The 20,694-nt window shown below is 37.4% G+C and overlaps 1 protein-coding gene across 2 annotated transcripts in view; it reads left to right on the top strand.

Annotated features, from left to right (window-relative positions):
• The window catches only part of LRBA (LPS responsive beige-like anchor protein), a 751,045-nt gene that overhangs the window by 337,260 nt on the left and 393,091 nt on the right, over positions 1-20,694 (top strand). For both annotated transcript variants that reach the window (XM_051819347.3, XM_051819348.3), the window contains exon 36: positions 18,892-19,058. In XM_051819347.3, coding sequence (XP_051675307.3) covers positions 18,892-19,058 — 167 coding nt within the window. The remainder of the gene's footprint in view (positions 1-18,891; positions 19,059-20,694) is intronic.

Raw genomic sequence — 20,694 nt, forward strand, 5'->3', positions numbered from 1 at the left:
TTTCTTATGTGATCTAAGATGTTATTATCATACTCTAAGTGCCTGCATGTTTTTTGGTCTGTTACCAGAATTTTGTTTCTTCCCACGAGTATGTATGTGATTTCATGCACTGGTACTAAATTGTTTTAAATTTTGATATTTTATGATGTGTATTAAAAGGCTAGTAGGGGCTGGTGCCATGGCTCAATAGGCTAATCCTCAGCCTGCGGCACCGGCACACGGGGTTCTAGTCCCAGTCGGGGTGCCGGATTTTGTCCCGGTTGCCCCTCTTCCTGGCCAGCTCTCTGCTGTGGCCAGGGAGTGCAGTGGAGGATGGCCCAAGTCCTTGGGCCCTGCACCCGCATGGGAGACCAGGAGAAGTACCTGGCTCCTGGCTTCGGATCAGCGCGGTGCGCCGGCCGCAGCTTGCTGTCCGCGGCAGCCATTGGAGGGTGAACCAACGGTAAAGGAAGACCTTTCTCTCTCTCTCTCTCTCTCTCTCTCTCTCTCTCACTGTCCACTCTGCCTGTCAAAAAAAAACAAAAACAAAACAAAACAAAAAAAAACCTAGTAGGGCTGTCTTCACTTCTTCACTGTCTTCACTTCTTTTCCCTTTGAAATTTTACTCAAAAATTCCTGTGATTAATCTTGCTTATATAATGTTTGATTCAGCTTGTCTGGTTCAATAGAGTGCTTTCATTTGGTTCTCTTGAGCGTTTCTTATTTGCAGCTATATTATCTGCAGTTATTGATAGATTTACCCTCTTTGCAACTTTTATTCTTCTGACCGCTTTTTCCTATCTTATTGGGTTAGCTGATTCACCAGGGTAATGCTGAAAAAATAATTGTGGACATCATTTTCTTGTTCCTGAGTTTAATGTTGATGTTTAAGTGTTCCCTCACTAACAGTGATATAGCATTTGAGCCAAGTTTAATATTTTAGTGAAATATTCATTTAGTTCTGTTTTTTCTTTTTTAATGAAGAATGATTTTCTTATTCTATTTATAAATTAAATTTGGTTGTGATTGTTTTTAACTTTCCATGCAGTCTTAGACGTTTAACAGATTTTGACAAAATTGATGTGTAATATTTGCTTCATGGAATGTATTGCAGAATTTGTATTTTTATTTTAATCCTGAAAGTGGAAATTACCTGCTTTTTAAAGGTTGGATGGAATTGCCTTTGATGCGATTGTCTGTAGTGTGAACTTTACGTGTATTTTCACATTTCCAAAATTCTGCTATATATCGCCGTGTTGGTATCTTCCTAGACACTTGTATTCTCTTTGTCTAAAACCTAAATTCATCATTTTAATCTTCTAAGTCTTCTATCAATTAGTAGAGGCAAAATAGTATGGTGTTGAGAAAAATACCTTTTATTTCAGATTTAATGCTATAACGAGTACTCAAACAATATATTTCACTTTGTGTTTCTATGGGGGTGCAAACTGTTGAAATCTTTACTTAATGTATACTAAACTGATCATCTGTAAAAAAAAAAAAAAAAAAAAGAAATTATCAGCTCCCAACTTGACTCTCACTGGGATTAAACATGACAATAGGTCTGATCTGATTTCATCATCATTTTAAAAAATCATCTATTATTTTTCACTTTATGTTTCTGTGTGGGAGCAAACTGTTGAAATCCTTACTCAATGTATACTAAGCTGATCTTCTGTATATTAAGATAATCGAAAATGAATCTTGATGTGAATGGAAGGGGAGAGGGAGTGGGAAAGGGGAGGGTAGTGGGTGGGAGGGACGGTATGTGGGGGAAGCCATTGTAATCCATAAATCGTACTTTGGAAATTTATATTCATTAAATAAAAGTTAAAAAAAAAAGAATGCACACCATAAAAAAAAAAAATCTGGAGGTTTGGGGCTGGTATTGTACAGAGGGTTAAGCTGCTGCTTGCATTGTTAGTATCCCGTATCTGAGTGCCAGTTTGAGTTCTAGCTGTTCTGCTTCTGATCCATCTTTCTGCTAATTCTCCTGGGAAGGCATCTGATGATGGCCCAGGTACGTGGGCCCCTGCCAGCCACGTGGGAGACTTAGATGACATTCCTGGCTCCTGGCTTCCCACGGACTCAGACCTTGCTGTTGTGGCCATTTAGCAAGGAATTAGCAGATGGAAGACATCGCTCTCTCTCTCTGTGTCTCTCCATCTCTGTCATTCTGCCTTATAAGGGAATAAATGAATGAATACATAAATAAATGTTTTTTAAATCCAGATGTTTGAGGAGGGAGGGAGGAAGTGAAAGTTATTATATTCTTAGAATTGTATCTATGGACTATATTAAATGTGTTAAAAACTAAAAAACTGTAAGTAAATTAAAAAAGAAAAATCTAGAGGTTGGAGTCAGTGTTGTGCAGCAGGTGGCCTCCGATATGAGTGCAGGTTCGCATCCCCAACAGCTCTGCTTTTTTTTCTCATATATTTTTATTGGTCCATAATTCATATAGCATAAAAATCTCTTGTTTGAAGCATATGATTGATTCGTTTTTTTATATAATCACAAAGCGCAGCTCTACTTCTGATCTTGTCCCTGTTATTGTGCCTGGGAAACAACAGAAGATGGCTTGAGTGCTTGGGCCCCTGCCAACCATATGGAAGACCTAGAGGGAGTTCCTGGCTCCTGGCTTCTGCCTGACTCAGCCACGGCCATTGTGGCCATTTGTGGAGTGAAGCTGCAGATAGGTCTCTCTGTCTCTCCTCTTTCTGTAGAACCCTGTCTTTCAAATAAATAAAATAAATCTTAAAAAAAAATTAAATACAGAGATTCTAGTAAGAAAAAGTAGGGTTTAAGAGAACAATGCAAAGTTTGTGCTATAATTTTCTGTTTTTAAATTTCTGTGTATTTTCATTCATTGTGCATGTGGTGTGATGCATCACTTCATCTGAATTCATCTTTTCTTGAATTGTAACTAACAGGATTACAGTTATTTTATTACACTACTGTAGTAAGCCATTTTCCCAATATAGAGTTATATTCTATATGCTGATATGATTTAATGACTTAATATTCTGTATATTAAGGCAATCCTGAAACCTTAATGTGTGAAAGTGAATTTAAGTCATCATGAAGGAAAAAATTTGCATTATCATTGCTAAAATAAATCGACCGAACAGGATAATTTGGTTGTTTCATGCCATTTTAACAAGACTGTCCAATCTACTGCTTATCAATTCATTGCAAGCTATATTCTTTCATTTTAAAGAATCCCACAAAATATAAATTCATTGATTTTTGTGCTGTTGCTTTGATTTAATTTGAAATTGGTTTGGTTGAGGTTGTCTAATAGCTAAAAGTATATGAAATGTTACTACATATCTATCATCCATATAGCCCCAAACCCATTTTTATTTGTTTGTTTAGATTACTATATTAATTAAATAAGAACCGCATTAGTGCAGTAGATAACATGTCAGTCTCAAAATTAAAACAAAAAATTTCTTTTTTTTTTTTTTTTTTAATTTTGACAGGCAGAGTTATAGACAGTGAGAGAAAGGTCTTCCTTCCATTGGTTCATTCCCCAAATGGCTGCTATGGCCGGAGCTGCGCCATCCTGAAGCCAGGAGCCAGGTGCTTCTTCCTGGTCTTCCATTCGGGTGCAGGGGCCCAAGCACTTGGGCCATCCTCCACTGCCTTCCTGGACCACAGCAGAGATCTGGAGTGGAAGAGGAGCAACCGGGACTAGAACCCGGTGTCCATATGGGATGCTGGCGCCGCAGGCAGAGGATTAACCAAGTGAGCCATGGAGCCAGTCCAAAAAATTTCTTTTGAAACTAGAATTCAGCTACCTTCCAGAAAACTAACCTGGGAAACTTTTTTTTTTTGACAGGTAGAGTTAGACAGTGAGAGAGAGAGAGACAGAGAGAAAGGTCTTCCTTCCGTTGGTTCACCTCCCAAATGGCTGCTATGGCTGGCGCTGCACCGATCTGAAGCCAGGATCCAGGTGCTTCCTCCTGGTCTCCCATGCGGGTGCAGGGCCCAAGCACTTGGGCCATCCTCCACTGCCTTCCCGGGCCACAGCAGAGAGCTGGACTGGAAGAGGAACAACCGGGACAGAACCGGTGCCCCAACTGGGACTAGGACCCGGGGTGCCGGCGCTGCAGGCAGAGGATTAGCCAAGTGAGCTGCGGTGCCGGACTAACCTGGGAAATTTTGACTTAAGAAAATATTGGTTTATATCAGTAGCTCCTTAAAAAAAAAAAAGATTTATTTATTTATTTGAAAGGCAGAGTTACTGAGAGCCAGAGAGAGGGAGAGAAAGGTCTTCCATCTGCTGGTTCACTCCCCAAATGGCCGCAATGGCCGGAGCTGGGCCAATCCAAGAGCCTCCTGGGGTCTTCCACATGGGTGCAGGGGCCCTCGTAATTGGGCCATCCTCCACTGCTTTCCCAGGCCACAGCAAAGAGCTGGATCAGAAGTGGAGCAGCTGGGGCCTGAACAGGTGCCACATTGGATGCCAGCACTGCAGGTGGCAGCTTTATTTGCTATACCACAGCGCTGGCCCCTGTGAATGTATATTTTGTATATATTTGTGTGCTTGTGTCACACTCATGAATTGTATTATGTAATTTGGAGTCAATAGTTCTTAAATTTAGGATGGACATTAAACTTAGAGGTTAAGATACTCATGTCCCACAATGGAGTGCATGAATTTGATTCTTGACTCAGGATCCTGATTCCAACTTCCTGTTAATGCAGAATCTAGAAGAAAGTGGTGATGACACAGTTGATTGGGAGCTTGTCGCCCACATGGAATATTTGAATTGAGTTCCTAGCTTCTGGCTTCGGGCTAGCTTAATCTTGGCCTTTAAGAAATGAAACAGCAGGTGGGAGGTATGTCTCTAACTCAACAGCAAAATGAATAGAAACCCCGCCCCCCCATTTTGAGGGGATATAAAGTCCCTTAAAATTATTTCACTCAGCTGCACTGCGATTCTGGAAGAAAGGTTCTGCTTGCTGTTTACTTTGGTAAACAGCTTACAGTAAAGGTAGCTATTAATACTATGTGCTGGTAGCATTCTAATTGTTTTGTATCTTTTCTTACTTGATTTTTCTAGAAAGCCTCTCATATTACCTCCTTTTTAGTATAAGAAAAATGAAGCACAGTGTTTAAATCACTTGGCTAAGAATAAATGTGTCAGACTAGGATTTAAGTTCAAGTTGTCTTGCTGTGGAGTTTGTGCTCTTAACTATAGTGTTAACTATGGCTTTTATAGAATTGAATTTTTTTCTTGTTTTCATACTTAATCTTGAAATATTTTTGTTTATAATTTAAATATAAAATTCACTAGTTTGAGTAGTATGGATATTTAATTATTTAAATAAGAGACTACTGATCTAAGTAAAAGACTCTAGTTTTATATGCTTATAAAAATCTACTAGTTAGGTAGATTGGTTGAGTTATAAGATAATAAGATTTGTTTAAGGTAATTCAGCTCTTTTATAGATTAACAAAAACTAAATGTTAGGAAATTAAAGCTTTTAAGCTTGCCTCTGTGTATACTGTATCTCTTTGTCTCTCTGTTGCTCTCTCATATAAAGATATATTTCTCAGCATGATTTATAAAATATAATTCTTTTGATTTGACCCTATCCATTGTTTAAATTCCATGTTAATTTTATTGAATACAGATACCAATCACATGTTACTTTACCACACAAATGTATGATATATGCAGACTTTCTTTGGTACATATTTTTTATTTATATATTTATATATCTGTTTGAAAGCTGGAGTTTCATTGTTGGGGGGAGAGACAGAGAGGAACTCCTATCTACCCCAAATGGCTGCTGGGTACAGGGACCCAAGCACTTGGACCATATTCCACTGCTTTCCCAGATGCATTAGCAGAGAACTGGATCAGGGAAATGGTGTGGCCAGGACCACCACCAAATATTATATAAAACATTTTACAACTATTTTATTATCAAAAATCCAAAGTAAAAAATTAGAATCTGTATTAATCTCCAAATATTGAAAAAATATGGCTTGAAGACTGCTGTTGATAGACATAAGAACCCAACACAACTATCCAGTCTGTTAAGAAGAAATGGAAGAGATATTTTGGTAAGTGTTCTACCTGTTTTACCCTTGAATGCTATTAGCGGGGAGTGGGGAGGGAGTTACTGCCATATCTGTTTCATTGGCTTTTGCTCTTTCATGCTGAGAGAAATCAATACTTTGAGGCCTTGCGTGGCAAAGGAATCACTTCATAATTAAAGGTGACTGTCACACATTGTCATTTGTGTGTCATTTGACTTTTGTTCACTGTTGAGGTTTGAAAATTTTCATTCTTCTGAATGTATCTTTCTAAGGTATCTGTAGATAGTAGTAAATTTAAAAAAAAAAATAAGACTTTAAACCTGAGATAAGGGATCAGTACAGAGATATCTAAAAGTGAAACATGAAGACCCATCTGCATTTGCTGCCCCTTGGGTGATTTCCCTTTTAAATGGTTTCCATAAGAGAAGTAGTTGTATAAGTGATTTTGAGGCAGATTGAGAAATGGTACACTTTAAAGTGTTTAACAAGAAGCTATGTTTAGTTAACCAGAAATATAATATTCTGTGTATAGCCATGTAAAATAAGGAAGGTATAACTATATATCCTTTATGGAATGATGTACAGTTTGATCCCATTTATATAGAAATGACATCTTACTGTAGACCATGACTAACTGCAGAAGATAACTGTCCAACCAGATAGGAGATGAAGAGAGAACTTTCTTTGTATTTCATATGTCATTTTTCTAATATGTAATATGTCATCACTCAATCTTTAAATGATCTTAAATTATTTAACGCACATTACTAAATTAGGGGAAAGTTTATTAGTGTTTTGAGATCTTAGCTTTGGAAATTTTAAATGTATCAAATATTTTCTAATATGCAGAGTTAATGAAAATTTGTATTACAGTATCTGTCTTATTTATTTATTTATTTATTTATTGACAGGCAGAGTGGACAGTGAGAGAGAGAGACAGAGAGAAAGGTCTTCCTTTGCCGTTGGTTCACCCTCCAATGGCCGCCAAGGCCAGCGCTGCGGCCGGCGCATTGCGCTGATCCGAAGCCAGGAGCCAGGTGCTTTTCCTGGTCTCCCATGCGGGTGCAGGGCCCAAGGACCTGGGCCATCCTCTACTGCACTCCCGGGCCATAGCAGAGAGCTGGCCTGGAAGGGGGGCAACCGGGACAGAATCCGGCACCCCAACCGGGACTAGAACCCGGTGTGCCGGCGCCGCAAGGTGGAGGATTAGTCTGTTGAGCCATGGCGCCGGCCTACAGTATCTGTCTTATAAAACATATTATCCTAGGAAGTTACCTATAGAAACAGTGTATATTTAACATCATCAATTATCTCCTTTTGTAAAAGATTTTTTATTATTATTTGATAGGCAGAGAGAGAGAAAGAGAGAGAGAGAGGTCTTCCATCAACCAGTTCATTCACTCTCCAAATGGCCACAATGGACAAAGCTGGGCCAATCTGAAGCCAGGAGCCAGGAGCTTCTTCTGGGTGTCCTATGCAAGTACATGGGCCCAAGGACTTGAGCCATCTTCCACTGCTTTCCCAGGCCATAGCAGAGAGCTAGATAGGAAGTGGAGCAGCTGGGACTCAACCCGGAGCCCCTATGGGACACCAGCACTTCAGATGGAGGGTTAACCCACTGTGCCACAGTGCCGCCCTATCTCTTACTTATTGATTTGTAAACAGTGTTTACTTGTTTGGTATATGAACTCATTTTTAGTATGAATATTTTAAAGACTTCTACCTGTCTGTGACCTGTAATTTGCTTGAATTAACTTCTTAAATTGGCTTCATGGAAGTATAACTTACATGTTAAGTCACTCATTTTAAGTGTAGTTTAATGACTTTTAACATATATGTACATGTATATGTATATGTCCATAACAATCAAGATATAGAAAATGTCTTTCATCCTAGGATATTCTTTAAATGCTCACATCCAACCTCCCACTGATCTGTTTACTGTTAAAATAGTTCTGCCTGTTACAGTATTTCATGTAAGTAAATGAGAGAGCAGATACTCTTTATGTTGTTTGATCAGGATAGTTTTTTAATTTTGTTCACATTCTCGTGTGTATTACTAGTTTGATGGGGCAAAGTAGAGAAAGAAAAAATGAGTGCTAATTTACTCCCCACAATAGCTGGGGGTGGACCTGGAGCAATTGAGGAGCCAGGAATGAACTCATTTACTTGATCCGTCACTATTGTTGCCCAGGGTCAGCACTGGCAGGATACTGGGGTTAGAAATTAGAGCCAGGACTCAAACCCAGGCACTTGGGTATAGGGCACAGGTGTCCCTATTGCAGAGCTAAATGTCTGCTCTTCTAGTCTGCTGCTGCTGCTTATTGCTGAGTGGTATGACTTTGTTTATTCATTCACCCATAAGCAGATAGTGAATGGTTTCTAGTGTTTGGTTCTTGTATCTAAAAGTATTATGAGCATTTTCATAAAAATTAATTTTTCATGGAAATAATGTTCTTATTTATTTTGGGGAATTAACCAGGAATGGAATTGCTAGGTGGTGTTGTGAGCATGAGTACAGTATACGTTTAAGCTTAGAAACTGCAATATTGGATTCTAAATTAGTTGTCACTTTTAAGCTCCAACCAATGAGGTAGATAAGAGACTTAACAGTGGTTCTTCATCTTTGCCGATACTTGGTATTGTCCACCTTTAAATTCCATTCCTTCTTATAGTCATACATAGAGTGATAGCTTATTGTGATTTTTTTTGAATTTGCACTTTCCTACTGGCTACGCATCTTCTCAGTTGCTTTTTAGCTATATGTGTATCACTGTGAAGGATCTGTTTCAAACCCTTTGCACATTGTTTTAAATTATGTTGTCTTAGTTGTAAGAATTCAGTATCCTATTAGGACGCCATTTGTCAGTTTATGTATCATGCATAATTTTTCCCAATTTGTGGCTTACCTTTTCATTTTATAAATTGTGTCTTTCAAGAGCAGATGTTAGGGGCTGACCCTGTGGCATAGTGGGTAATGCTGCAACCTGCAGCCCCAACATCTATTATGGGTGCCAGTTAGAGTCCTGGCTTCTCCACTTCAAATCCAGCTCCCTGCTTATGCACTTGGGAAAGCAGCAGAGGATGACTCAAGTGCTTGGGCCCCTGCAGCCTTGTGGGAGACTCCGAGGAGGTTCCTGGCACCTGGCTTTGGATCAGCCAGGCTCTAGGCATTATGAGGAGTGAACCAGTGGATGGAAGATCTCTCTCTCTCTCTCTCTCTCTGTGTCTCTCTCTCTGTGTCTCTCCCTCTGTAAAACTCCCTTTCAAGTAAATAAATAGATCTTAAAAATAAATAAATAAATGGAGCAGATATTATAAATTTTGATGAAGTCTAATTTATTTTTTTTTAAATGCTTGTGATGTTCTTTTATGGTTTACTTTATGTTGTCCAGTCTAAGAACAATACCTATCCCAAGATCATCAAGAATTTCTGCTGTGTCTTCTGGAAGTGTTATAGTTTTAGCTTTTAGCAATGTCTTTTATCTCTGATGAATTAAACACGTTTTATAAGGTGTGAGGTGAAAGACAAGATTCTTAATCTTATTTTTTGTCATGTAGATAGCCAGTTGCTGAAAAGACAGTGTTCCTTTGCTTAATAATCTTACTGCCCTTGGCTTCTGTTTTTATATAATACTTTTGAAACAGTGTTAAGCTCTACAGTTTTTTTTTTTTTTGTAAAATAATATTTTACGTAGCAAAAATTGTTTTACTGTTTTTGTTTTCTTACATTTCCATGTTTTAGAATCAGCTCATCGATATCTGTAAAAACTTGTGCTAAAATTTTTATTTATATTATGTTGAATATATTAAATCAATTTGAAGAGAGTATGTGTTTTAGTGATATTGGATTTCCAAATCTTTGGCATTTCTCCATCTTTTAGTTTCCTAATTTCTCTTACCAGTATTTTATGTTTTTGTGTAGCTCTGTATAGGTCTTTTTTTAAAACAAAGATCGATCTATCTATCTATCTATCTATCTATCTATCTATCTAAAAAGCAGAGTTAGAGAGAGAAAGAAAGACGTTCTCTGTCCACTGGTTTACTCCCAAAATGACTGCAGTGGCCAGGGTATGCCAGGCCAAAGCCAGGAGCCTGTGGTTCCATCCAGATCTCCCAGGTGGGTGACATTGGCCCAAGTCCACTGCTTTCCCAGGCACATCAGCAGGGAGCTGGATTAAAAATAGAGCAGCAGGAACTTGAACCAGCATCTATGCGGGATGCTTCTGTTGCAGGCAGTAGCTTTTACCTACTGCACCACAGTGCTGGCCACTGTATAAAGTTTTAATATATTGCAGAGTAGTTTATAGTTTTTATGCTGTTGTAGATGATATTGTTTCTTTAATTTAATTTTGTTTGTTAAATTGCTATCTATAGAAGTACATTAGATTTTACTATGTTGGCCCTGAAACTGAGAAACTTATTAAATTCACTTAAGGGTTCAGGTAGTTTCTCTGGAGGGTCCGCACTGTGGCGTAGCAAGTATAGCTGCTGCCCACCATGCTGGCATACCATATGGGTACCATTTTGAGTCCTGGCTGCTCTATTTCCAATCTAGCTCTCTGTTAATGTGCCTGGGAAAGCAGCAGAAGATGCCCAAGTGCTTGGGTCCCTGCACCCTCGTGGGAGATTCAGATGAAGCTCCTGGCTCCTAGCTTTGGATCTGCCCAACTCTGGCTGTTGTGGCCATTTGGAGAGTGAACCAACAAGTGGAAGATCTCTCTCTCTTCATAATTTTACCTTTCAAATAAATAAATAAATCTTTAAAAAACAATCTTGTAGATTTTGTAGAATCCTTAGGATTTTTACATACATGAATATACCATGTACAAATGAGGAGTTATGTTGCCTCTCCGTCCTCCTCGCCCCCACCATTTCTGCTTCTCGTCTCTTGTTTTTGCCTCATTGAACTGGTTAGGGCCTCTAGTTGTAAGAATTCAGTATCCTATTAGGACGCCATTTGTCAGTTTATGTGGTGAGTGGAAGCCATGAGAAGAGGGTACACTCTTGCGTTGTTCCTAATGATGGCTGAATGGTTTTCATAGATTTCCTTCCCAAGGCTGGGACTCTTATCCTCCTTTTTAGAATGTTTTCCTTTGAAAGGGTGTTGAATGTGTGAAATAGTTTAAAAAATCTCTATTTGGTTGATATGTTTTTCTTTTATATGGTAAATACACTTACTGATTTTCAAATTAAATCAACCTTGCATCATTTAAATAAACTCCTCTTTATCAGAATACTAAATTTAATTTATGAATAAATGAATTCTAGTATTTTGTTTAAGATCGTTTGCAATATTTATACAAATTATATATTTTTTTAATTTTCTGTTCCTGCAATGTAAAATTGATTGAAGAATATACCCCAACCTAAAATATTTCAGAAGGCTCAATGTGGGTATTATTTTTTCCCTGCATATCTCAGAATGTTCACCAAAATAGTCATCTAGACCAGAGATTTCTTTGTGGTGAGGTTTTTAGTTGAGTTCCTTTTCTTTAAAACATGAAAGTCTATTTACATTATACATTTTTTGAAAATTAGTTTTGTATTTTTCAAGGATTTTATTTTATTGAGTTCCTGAATTAAGCGGCATAATACTGTTCATAATATATTCCTGTTATATTTTAATGTCTAAGATGTGTAGTGAAGTGTCCCCTCTTTTATTTATGATACTGGTGTTATGTGTGTCTGTCTCTTATTCTTTAACATTTCTAGGTAGATGTATGCTAATTTTGTTAATATTGTCAAAGAACCAGCTGATGGTTTTTATTGATTTTTCTCTATGGTTTTTTGGTTTTTAAATTGATTTGTAAATTTAATCTTTATTATGTCCCTTTTTCCTATTCATTTGGGTTATGTTTGTCTTCCATGAACATGTATGTCGTTGATGTTACCTAGAATTTTATATCATTGACTTCAAGATTCTCTTCTAGTATAAAATTTAAATCTGTAAGTTTTATTTTAAACAGTGCTTTAGCTGACTATATAGTTTTTTTCTGTCTTTTGATTTTATCTTTCAGGCATAAGTTATTTAGAGATGAATGTTCAATTTCCAATCATTTTTAGATTTCAGGAGTATTGTTTCATTGTATGTACTCAACCAGAGACTCAAAAGGATCCCTATATTTCTAGATTTCTTTCCCTACATAACCTTCCTCAACTTTAGTAGCTCCTTCTACAAATCCTGGCTATTACCTCCTCAATAGATATTGTTTAAAAAGCTATAACAAAAGTGCATCTCCTAGCTCTTATAAAAGGTCTTGGGGATTTCTTGGGAAATAGAAAATAATTTGAATGTGTCTAGAATGTAAATTGTATAGGCAGGTGTGATGAAAGATAGGATACAAGATCTAGTTAGAAAACTTGGTCCTAAGTTTTCAATAATTTAGACAGCCATACACCTTTTAAGGAGTAAAGTATATAAATATATCTGTGCTTTACAAAATAAATAATTCTGGAAGTGTTCATAAACAGGCATTAGATTATTTCTTATTAAAATTAATTTTCTTATTTTTATTTGAAAGAGAGAGACAGACATATGGCAGGAAGCTGGATTGGAAACAGAGTAGACAGAACTAGAACCAGACACTCTGATGTGAGATGTGGGCATCCCATTTGGCATCTTACTGTTGTGCTAAAACTTGCCAGAGACGATTATGTCTAGAGCTGAATTGTGAACTAATAAAGATCTGTGTAAGAGCATTTTATAAGAGTGATTAAGAGTTTGCTACAATGGAACCAAGGAGATATAAAGTGGGGAAAGTTGAGAAGTCACAGAGAACATCAAAAACTTACCCTCTCCAGTGCAGTAGTGTGTTTAAGATGAAGATGGTAGATTCAGTTTTGTACTTTAAATGTTAGATGCTCATTGGATAAGTGGAGATCACTCTAGAGATAGAAATATATGCCCCAAGTATAAGAAAGGAGCTGAATCAGATATGAAAATTTGAGGCTAAGGCTAAATTGATCACAGTTGATGTTGATGATGCTGTCAGCGGACTTTTTACAAAACCTTGGGTAAATGCCAGCCTTTCCTGATGAGTCATAAGCAGAAGGTGATCAGGTTGATGACAGGAGAAAACCAGAGGACTCTACTAAATTTTTCTAAACTCTCAGGCAAAATTCAAGAAGTAAAATTTGATATAGCCATGCTATCTAAAAGGAAGGAGTAAGCGGTTTTGTCTGTTTTTTCATTTACATTTAAAGAACCATAATGGCACTTGAATTACAAATGACCATTCTAAATTGCTTTTTCTCTTTAGGTATATATCTTTTTCCTGGAATAGTAATGATCAAACATAATTAACAATAATAAAATACAGTTTGTTTGTTTCAAAGATGATCATTTCATTTCTTTTAGATTCTGATGATTTGTGGTCATGTTATGATGTTGTATTACCTAATTTATATGATGCTTAAAATAGGAAAATAGGGTGGGCATTTGGCCCAGCAGTTAAGATGCCAGTTAATAAGTCTGCATCCCACATCAGAGTGTGTGGGTTTAACTTCCAGCTCCAGTTCCTGGTTACAGCTTCCTGATAACGTGGACCCATGGAAGCAGGAGTGATGGATTATATAGTTGAATTTTTACTTTCCAAATGGGAGACTTGTATTGACTTCCTGGCTCTCAGTTTCAACGCCTAGTCTACCCTGTGGGCCACAGGGAGATTTTGGGTAGTGAACCAGTGAATGGAATCTCTTCTCATTCTCCCCTCTCCCCCGTCTCTCTCCCTGTCACATTAATTAATTAAAAACATGGGAAAAGAGAAAAGTTGGTGTAAAGTATAGCATTTTCTGCCTAAAATAAAGTTGAATGAAAAATTTAGATAGCTATTTCATTGATAATTGGCATTTTTTATTTATATCTCTTGAGGGTCATCCACTCAACCTCCCAACTCAAGTACATGTAAATATACAAATATTTTGTACCACTGAAAGTAAAATGTATTTGGTCTTGAAGCAAATATCCCTCATCTGTACTTTACTTTGAATGGTATATCATACATAAAATGTATTATTGGTTTATAATAAGAGTATCTTTAAATTACATTATAGTAATATTTTAAAAATATATACAAGTTGATTATATCTATATGAAACATTCTTGTTTGGTTTCCTTTTATCATGTTTTAAGGTCAAATGTGACTCTAATGTTCTACAAAGAGACAGAGATTGATAATCAGGAAAGAATAGTCTTTTAATGTGATTTATATCTATAGATTTTATGTCAGATATGAAAAGTTGCTGGTCAAATTGTAAAGGAGGATCCATTAAAGAACGCTTTAAACCATTTCACTGTTTAGTTTACCTTGAGCTCATGTTTTTAGAATCGTACCTTTTCAGGCAAGCTTTAATCAAATGCTTAGAAAATATAATTTGATAAAGTTGAATGTTCTAATATTAATAAAAGAAGAGGCTATTCAATAATGTTTTTTGGATACTTAGACCACTGTTTAATAATATGAAGACGTGTTTCAGTGGAGTACAGAAGCCAGTGATTTTCCATATCTCATGAATAACTTGGATTTTCTCTTATCAGCCAAAACTAAACAAGGGCAGATTATGGGTACAGTAGAGAATGTTGACAACATAAAGTTCTGCAGATGTCCATCTACCATTTTGTGCTGTTTCAGTGTATAGTTGGGCTCTTTATGAAGGAACTGATAGGATGCTTTTTGGTTTTTGAATGAATCAGTATACAAATATGGTATTTTTATTATCCTACTTATTATCTCTTAAACTACTATCTCTTCAGAGATTTCTTAATCATTTTCCTTCTTTTGTGTGTTCAATTTATATTTTTGACAAACTGAGCTCTTGTGTTTTATTTGGCTCAGACTGTGTTATTGTTTACATAGGGACTGTGAAAACTTTATGGAGAAATGGAATTTTAAAATATTTGGGTAAAAAAACCTTGAAAACACATGCATAGTTTTTTCATAACTTACTTTTTCAAGAACTTTTTGATGTACGCTATTATAGTGGTTGACATTTACCTTTAATGTAAATGAGGCTGGTTCCTAACATGAACTGTTTCTCAAGATCAGTGTCTAGATTATGTAAAATAGTTTGCTTTTACCAGTGCTTTACTCAGAACTTGTACAGTAGGATTCTCAAGTTAATTTCCCAAGGTTGCCCAAAATCATCCAGTTGATAATTTCTTTTAAAAACAAAGACAAAAGCAAAAAAACACCCTCATAATTTCTTTATTTAAAAGATTTGTTTTTTTATTTATTTGAAAAGCAGAGTTAGAGAGAGGAAGAGAGAGAGAGAGAGAGATCGAGATCAAGAGAGATCTTTCATCTGCTGGTTCACTCCCCAAATGACCACTACAGCCAGGGCTGTGTCAGGCCGAAGCCAGGATCCCAGAGCTTCTTCCAGGTCTCCCACCTGGGTGTAGAGGTCCCAACATTTGGGCCATCTTCTACTGTTTCCCTAGACACATTAGTAGGGAGCTGGATAGGAAGTGGAACAGCCAGGACTCAAACGAGCAGCCATATGGGATGCTGTTGTTGCAGGCTTCATCAGGTATGCCACACTGCTGGCCCAACAAATTCTTAGAATGCTTGGAACCCCCCCCCCCCCCCATTTTCCAGGTGAAGACCAGTAGATATAATGAAATAAATTCGGGGGCCAGCACTGTGGCATAGTAGGTTAAGCATCTCCCTGTGGTGAGGGCATCCCATATGGGTGCCAGTTCGAGTCCTGGCTGCTCTGCTTCTGATCCAGCTCCATGCTGATGGCCTGGGAAAGCAGCAGAAGATGGTCCAAGTGCTTGGGCCCCTGCACCTGCATGGGAGACCCAAAAGAAGCTCCTGGCTCCTAGTTTTGGCCTGGTCCAGCTCTGGCCATTGCAGCCATATGGGAAGTGAACCAGTGGATGGAAGATCTCTCTCTCTCTGTCTCTCCCTCTGTCTGTAACTCTGCCTCTCAAGTAAATAAATACATTAAAAAAAGAAAAAAGGAAAGCAAATTAGGTTGGTGCCCAAGGCTGTGAGGAGGTATTAGAAAGGATGAAACTGTAACCTGGTGGTGGTTTTACTCCTCAATTTGTGTTCATTCATGTGAACATGCTGTGATTCTTAGTGATGTTTCCGGAAAGAATTCAGATGTTAGAGAGTAGTGGTGAGCAAGGTAGCAAAGTTTAATGGACAGAGTATGCCTGATAAGCTGGATGGCCATCTCGGGCAAGGGCTGAGAGCACAGTCTGCATTCAGATTGGAGTTTTTTTGGACATGAGTGTGGGTTCCCCAATTCTTTCCCCGTCTCCCTCTTCTGAAAATTGTGGGTAGGGGATTGCTGGTACTGAGAATGCTCCCAGGATCTTATCAGCACAGTGGATTGGACCTAATAGCCTCCTTGGTGCAGGGCAGACAGAATTCCCCTGAGCTGCCCCCTGGGAGAGGGCTGAACCCATGTTATATGGGGATAGAGGCCGGCGCCGCGGCTCACTAGGCTAATCCTCCGCCTAGCGGCGCCGGCACACCAGGTTCTAGTCCCGGTCGGGGCGCCGGATTCTGTCCCGGTTGCCCCTCTTCCAGGCCAGCCCTCTGCTGTGGCCCGGGAGTGCAGTGGAAGATGGCCCAGGTGCTTGGGCCCTGCACCCCATGGGAGACCAGGAAAAGCACCTGGCTCCTGGCTCCTGCCATTGGATCAGCGTGGTGCGCCGGCCGCAGCGCGCTGGCCGTGGCGGCCATTGGAGGGTGAACCAACGGCAAAGGAAGACCTTTCTCTCTGTCTCTCTCTCTCACTGTCCACTCTGCCTGTCAAAAAAAAAAAAAAGGGGGGGGGGATAGAACCAGAGCAATTGCCACAGTTGTAATTGCTAGTGTGCTTGAATTCAGGGCTTGTTTCCTTGATTCATTGTGTAAAAATTCTCATTTTCTTCAGCCCATCTTACACACATAGACTTATGTCTGCCTAGCTGCTTTAACAGCGGCTTTATAATTTTCATCTACATTGCAGAATTTCTTCAATCTGTTACTTTTTCAACCTGTATTTTGTCCATAGGTAAAACTGTATTGCTTTGCCCTTCCTTGGAATTAGTCCATCTTTTTCTGTCTCGCCCTTGCTTGAAAATTGTCTTTATTCCCACCAAGGAATAACTTAATCTTCTCAAGTTCCTCCATTATTAAACTCAGCCTTTTGTCTCTCTAGCATAGTATCTTGCATAGATTGAAAGACATATGATTCTGTTGTATGTTACTGTATCTGTGCAGTTGCTTTTGGTGTAACGAACAGAAAACCTAATTCACACTGGAATATAATGAACAGCAGTTTACTTTTCATACAAAGTCTAGGGAAAAAAGGATCATGGGAAATCTGATAGTAGGTGGTCTTTAGGGGTTGATTAGTTCAGTAGCTCTTGATTCCATCTGTAAGTTTCTGTAATTCTTATAGTTCTGCTCCCTTTAGGTTTTACTTTCAGACCCACTTCCTTCATGGAACAGAGAAAGCTTCCAGTAGTCCTGGAGTTAAGTACTTCCTCTCTGTTCTACTCTAAGAGGAAGGAGGAACTACCCACCAACCAGTATGAACTTCCCACCTGAAGCACCAGTTATATCAGTGCCTGTTCCTGAGCCAGGTCTCTGTGTAGGTGTGATTATTACCCTGAAGGATATAGGACTAGGAACTTCCTTTATTGCTGAAGCTGTGTTTTGGGCAGGATCTGAAAACAGTCTATTTAAGTTGGTACACAGTATGAGAGGGGGACAGCCACAGTGTTTATGCCGTGTAAAGAAGTAATATTTGTTAAACCATCAAATTATTTTACATAGGAGAATATCTTATGTTGGTATTCGTAGGGGTATGTGTGTGTGTGTGTATTTAGAATTTAGGTTTGAAAATTAAAGGGAAGAGTCCAGTAAACCTGTGAATAACCTGAAAGGTCAAGTTTATATCTTATTTTAAGCAATGCATTAATTATAACATCATAAACATGATACCACAAGAATTGGAATTCCAAAAGAAAAGAAATAAGCATTTTAGAAACTAACAGTTGTGTTGTGTTTGATTATTGCTAAAGAATCCTGTGACTTTTTTTTTTTTTTTAGCAAAATTGTTACCAAAGTACATTTCAAACTTTAATATATGTATCAGTCTCCTGGGAGTCTTATTAAAATCCACATACTTATTTAGTAGGTTTGGGTGAAACCTGAGATTCTGCATTTCTGTTAAGCTCCTTGTTGGTTCCATTGTTATCAATTGGTTTTGTAGTGCTAGGATTTAAAAGAGGAAACTATTCAGTTTTCTAAAGTTGTAGAGAGCTAGCTAAATTTTATTTTATTTTTTTAGTTGTAAGCTACTATTATTTCTTTTCTATGCTTCTGCAGCGGTTTCATATTTTGTCTCCTACTTCAGTTGTTTCACAACAATCCATTCAATCCATTCTTCATTTTAATATTTAAACTGGTCACATCCCTCCACTGTTTGAAATCTTCCCCTGGTTTCCCAGTGCATTATAATAAAATCTAACCCCCTTGGGATAATTACATAGAACAGAGGAAGCAGCCTTAACCTACCTGTCTTCTCATTTCCTGTCAGTCTCTCTTATTCAGTAAATCTCACGTTCTTTACAGCCTCACTTGGTGTAGTTTGTAAAGCTGAGCCCATGCATCTTTTTTGAGTGACTTATTTTCATTGTTCAGATTTCTGCTTAAATATTTTCCATTTCTGAGTGTATCTTATGACTTAAGAAAAGTAAATTTGTGGGAGATGTACTGGGATAACAGGCTCTTAAATTTTAGATTAGTGAAGTTTGGTTGGTTGGATTCAAGCTAAAAATTATGGCATGATGCATTAATGTTTTTTGTGTGTTTATACTATTAATACATGTTTCTTCTATTCTATTCAAGTCACTGTGTGCCCAGTATTCTGCAGACAAGCGAGAAGAAGAGAAGATGTGTGATCATTTGATAAGAGCAGCTAAATATCGAGACCACGTGACAGCAACTCAGCTAATCCAGAAAATCATCAACATTCTCACAGACAAGCATGGAGCCTGGGGAAATTCTGCAGTGAGGTAAAGGGATACCTGTAGGACTAGACCACTGATTTTCTGTAAGATGGCTTGGGTTTAGATAAATGGCTTTGGATATGATCATGACCAGATGAAGAACAGAGTTTAATTTTGTATTTTATCATCTACAATGAATTTAAAGCAAAGGAGAAGGAGAAAATCAGTATAGTTATAGGTCTTTGTAGATATTTACTTCCCTCAGCTACTTCTAAAAGACTCTTATCTCTGTATTCACTTGGAGTGAAATGCTAAGAAAAGCAGTGAATATAAACCTAGTAGCTGTTCTTACAGTGAATTTTTACAAATATTTTATTTAGAAGAACAATTCTTGGGCTTACACTTTGGAATTTTAATGCATAAATTTTCAAACGTAATGACTTGTTGTTGTCTTGAATTATATTGCAAATTGTAGGACTGATGTGATAAAATTAAGCACTCTTTAAAATTTTATTCAGTGCGTCTGCTTCCTTTTAAGATAACCAAGTTGAACAGGATATTCTTGGTTCTACTTTCTTGAAACAAAATAATTATCTCTTAGTTCTAACAAACTTTTAGTACTAATGAAGTAGCAAAATGTATTCTCCATGGAAGATTTGTATACTGCAAATCTTAGAAACATGCTTTCACTTTTTAAGTAGTGTCAAAAAAATGTTTTCTGTCATTAGAACACACTAAGGTTTAATTCCTCATATATATGCAACTTTTTCTAGAAGACAAAAAACAAAATCGTGAATCACATGTATATTATGCAAGTGTGATTAGCTCACACTTGTGTTTTAATTAACATGTGTTTAGCAAATATCAAAACCTAGGTTAGAAATTTTCCAGAGAAAGAAAATAATTTTAATTTTTGAAAGGTAAACAAAAAAATTGAGTTGAAAGCTACTTGTAACATTATTTTTGTTTTGAGCACAAGTATATACTAGTATAGATATATGTCATGATAATTATTACAAAGAATATTTACATATAATGAACTGTGTTTCTGGAAATATAATTTTTGATATTCAGAGAAAGGAAACAAAGTGAAGGACTTGAGGACAAAAGGGCAAAGTAAAGGTAACAAACATGGTTATTTGTGTTAATCCTATTCCCTTGATCTCTAGGCAAAGAGTGGCTGTGGACATGGCATGTGGTACTGGGTCAGTGTGTCTGGTACCTTAATCTTGCAACACGTATAAGTCCTGGGTGTGGGAGAAGGGGGGCGGAGTTGTATTGAGGATGTGAGAGTTGTAGGTTTAATGTTTAATGTCGCAGATTTGATATCATTTTGACACCAGGTTCTGAATAAATTAGATTATTTCTCTGATGTGTTATTATATGGCATATTATAGGAATGTATTATGATAGTATTTTAGATGTCCATGAAAGTAGAAATAAAAAATAAACTCATTTTAGTGCAAAAATTTTTTGAAATTCATTGCATACTAGCGGTCTCCAGAAAGTTCATGAAAAATGCATGGATTTGAAAATTTTTGCACCAAAATATGTATTTTAATTCCATTTTCCATGAAACTTTTGAAGCTTCCTTATTGTAGTTTTAATTTTCTTAAATTTGTTCACCTAAAAGGAATTTTACAATTTAAAATCAAAAACCTTTAGAGTAACTTAGGACAAGCGTTTCATGGATAATTTTTAT

The sequence above is a fragment of the Oryctolagus cuniculus genome, chromosome 8, assembly GCF_051225735.1.
Source record: "Oryctolagus cuniculus isolate XC-2025 breed Fujian yellow rabbit chromosome 8, ASM5122573v1, whole genome shotgun sequence".
NCBI lineage: Eukaryota > Metazoa > Chordata > Mammalia > Lagomorpha > Leporidae > Oryctolagus > Oryctolagus cuniculus.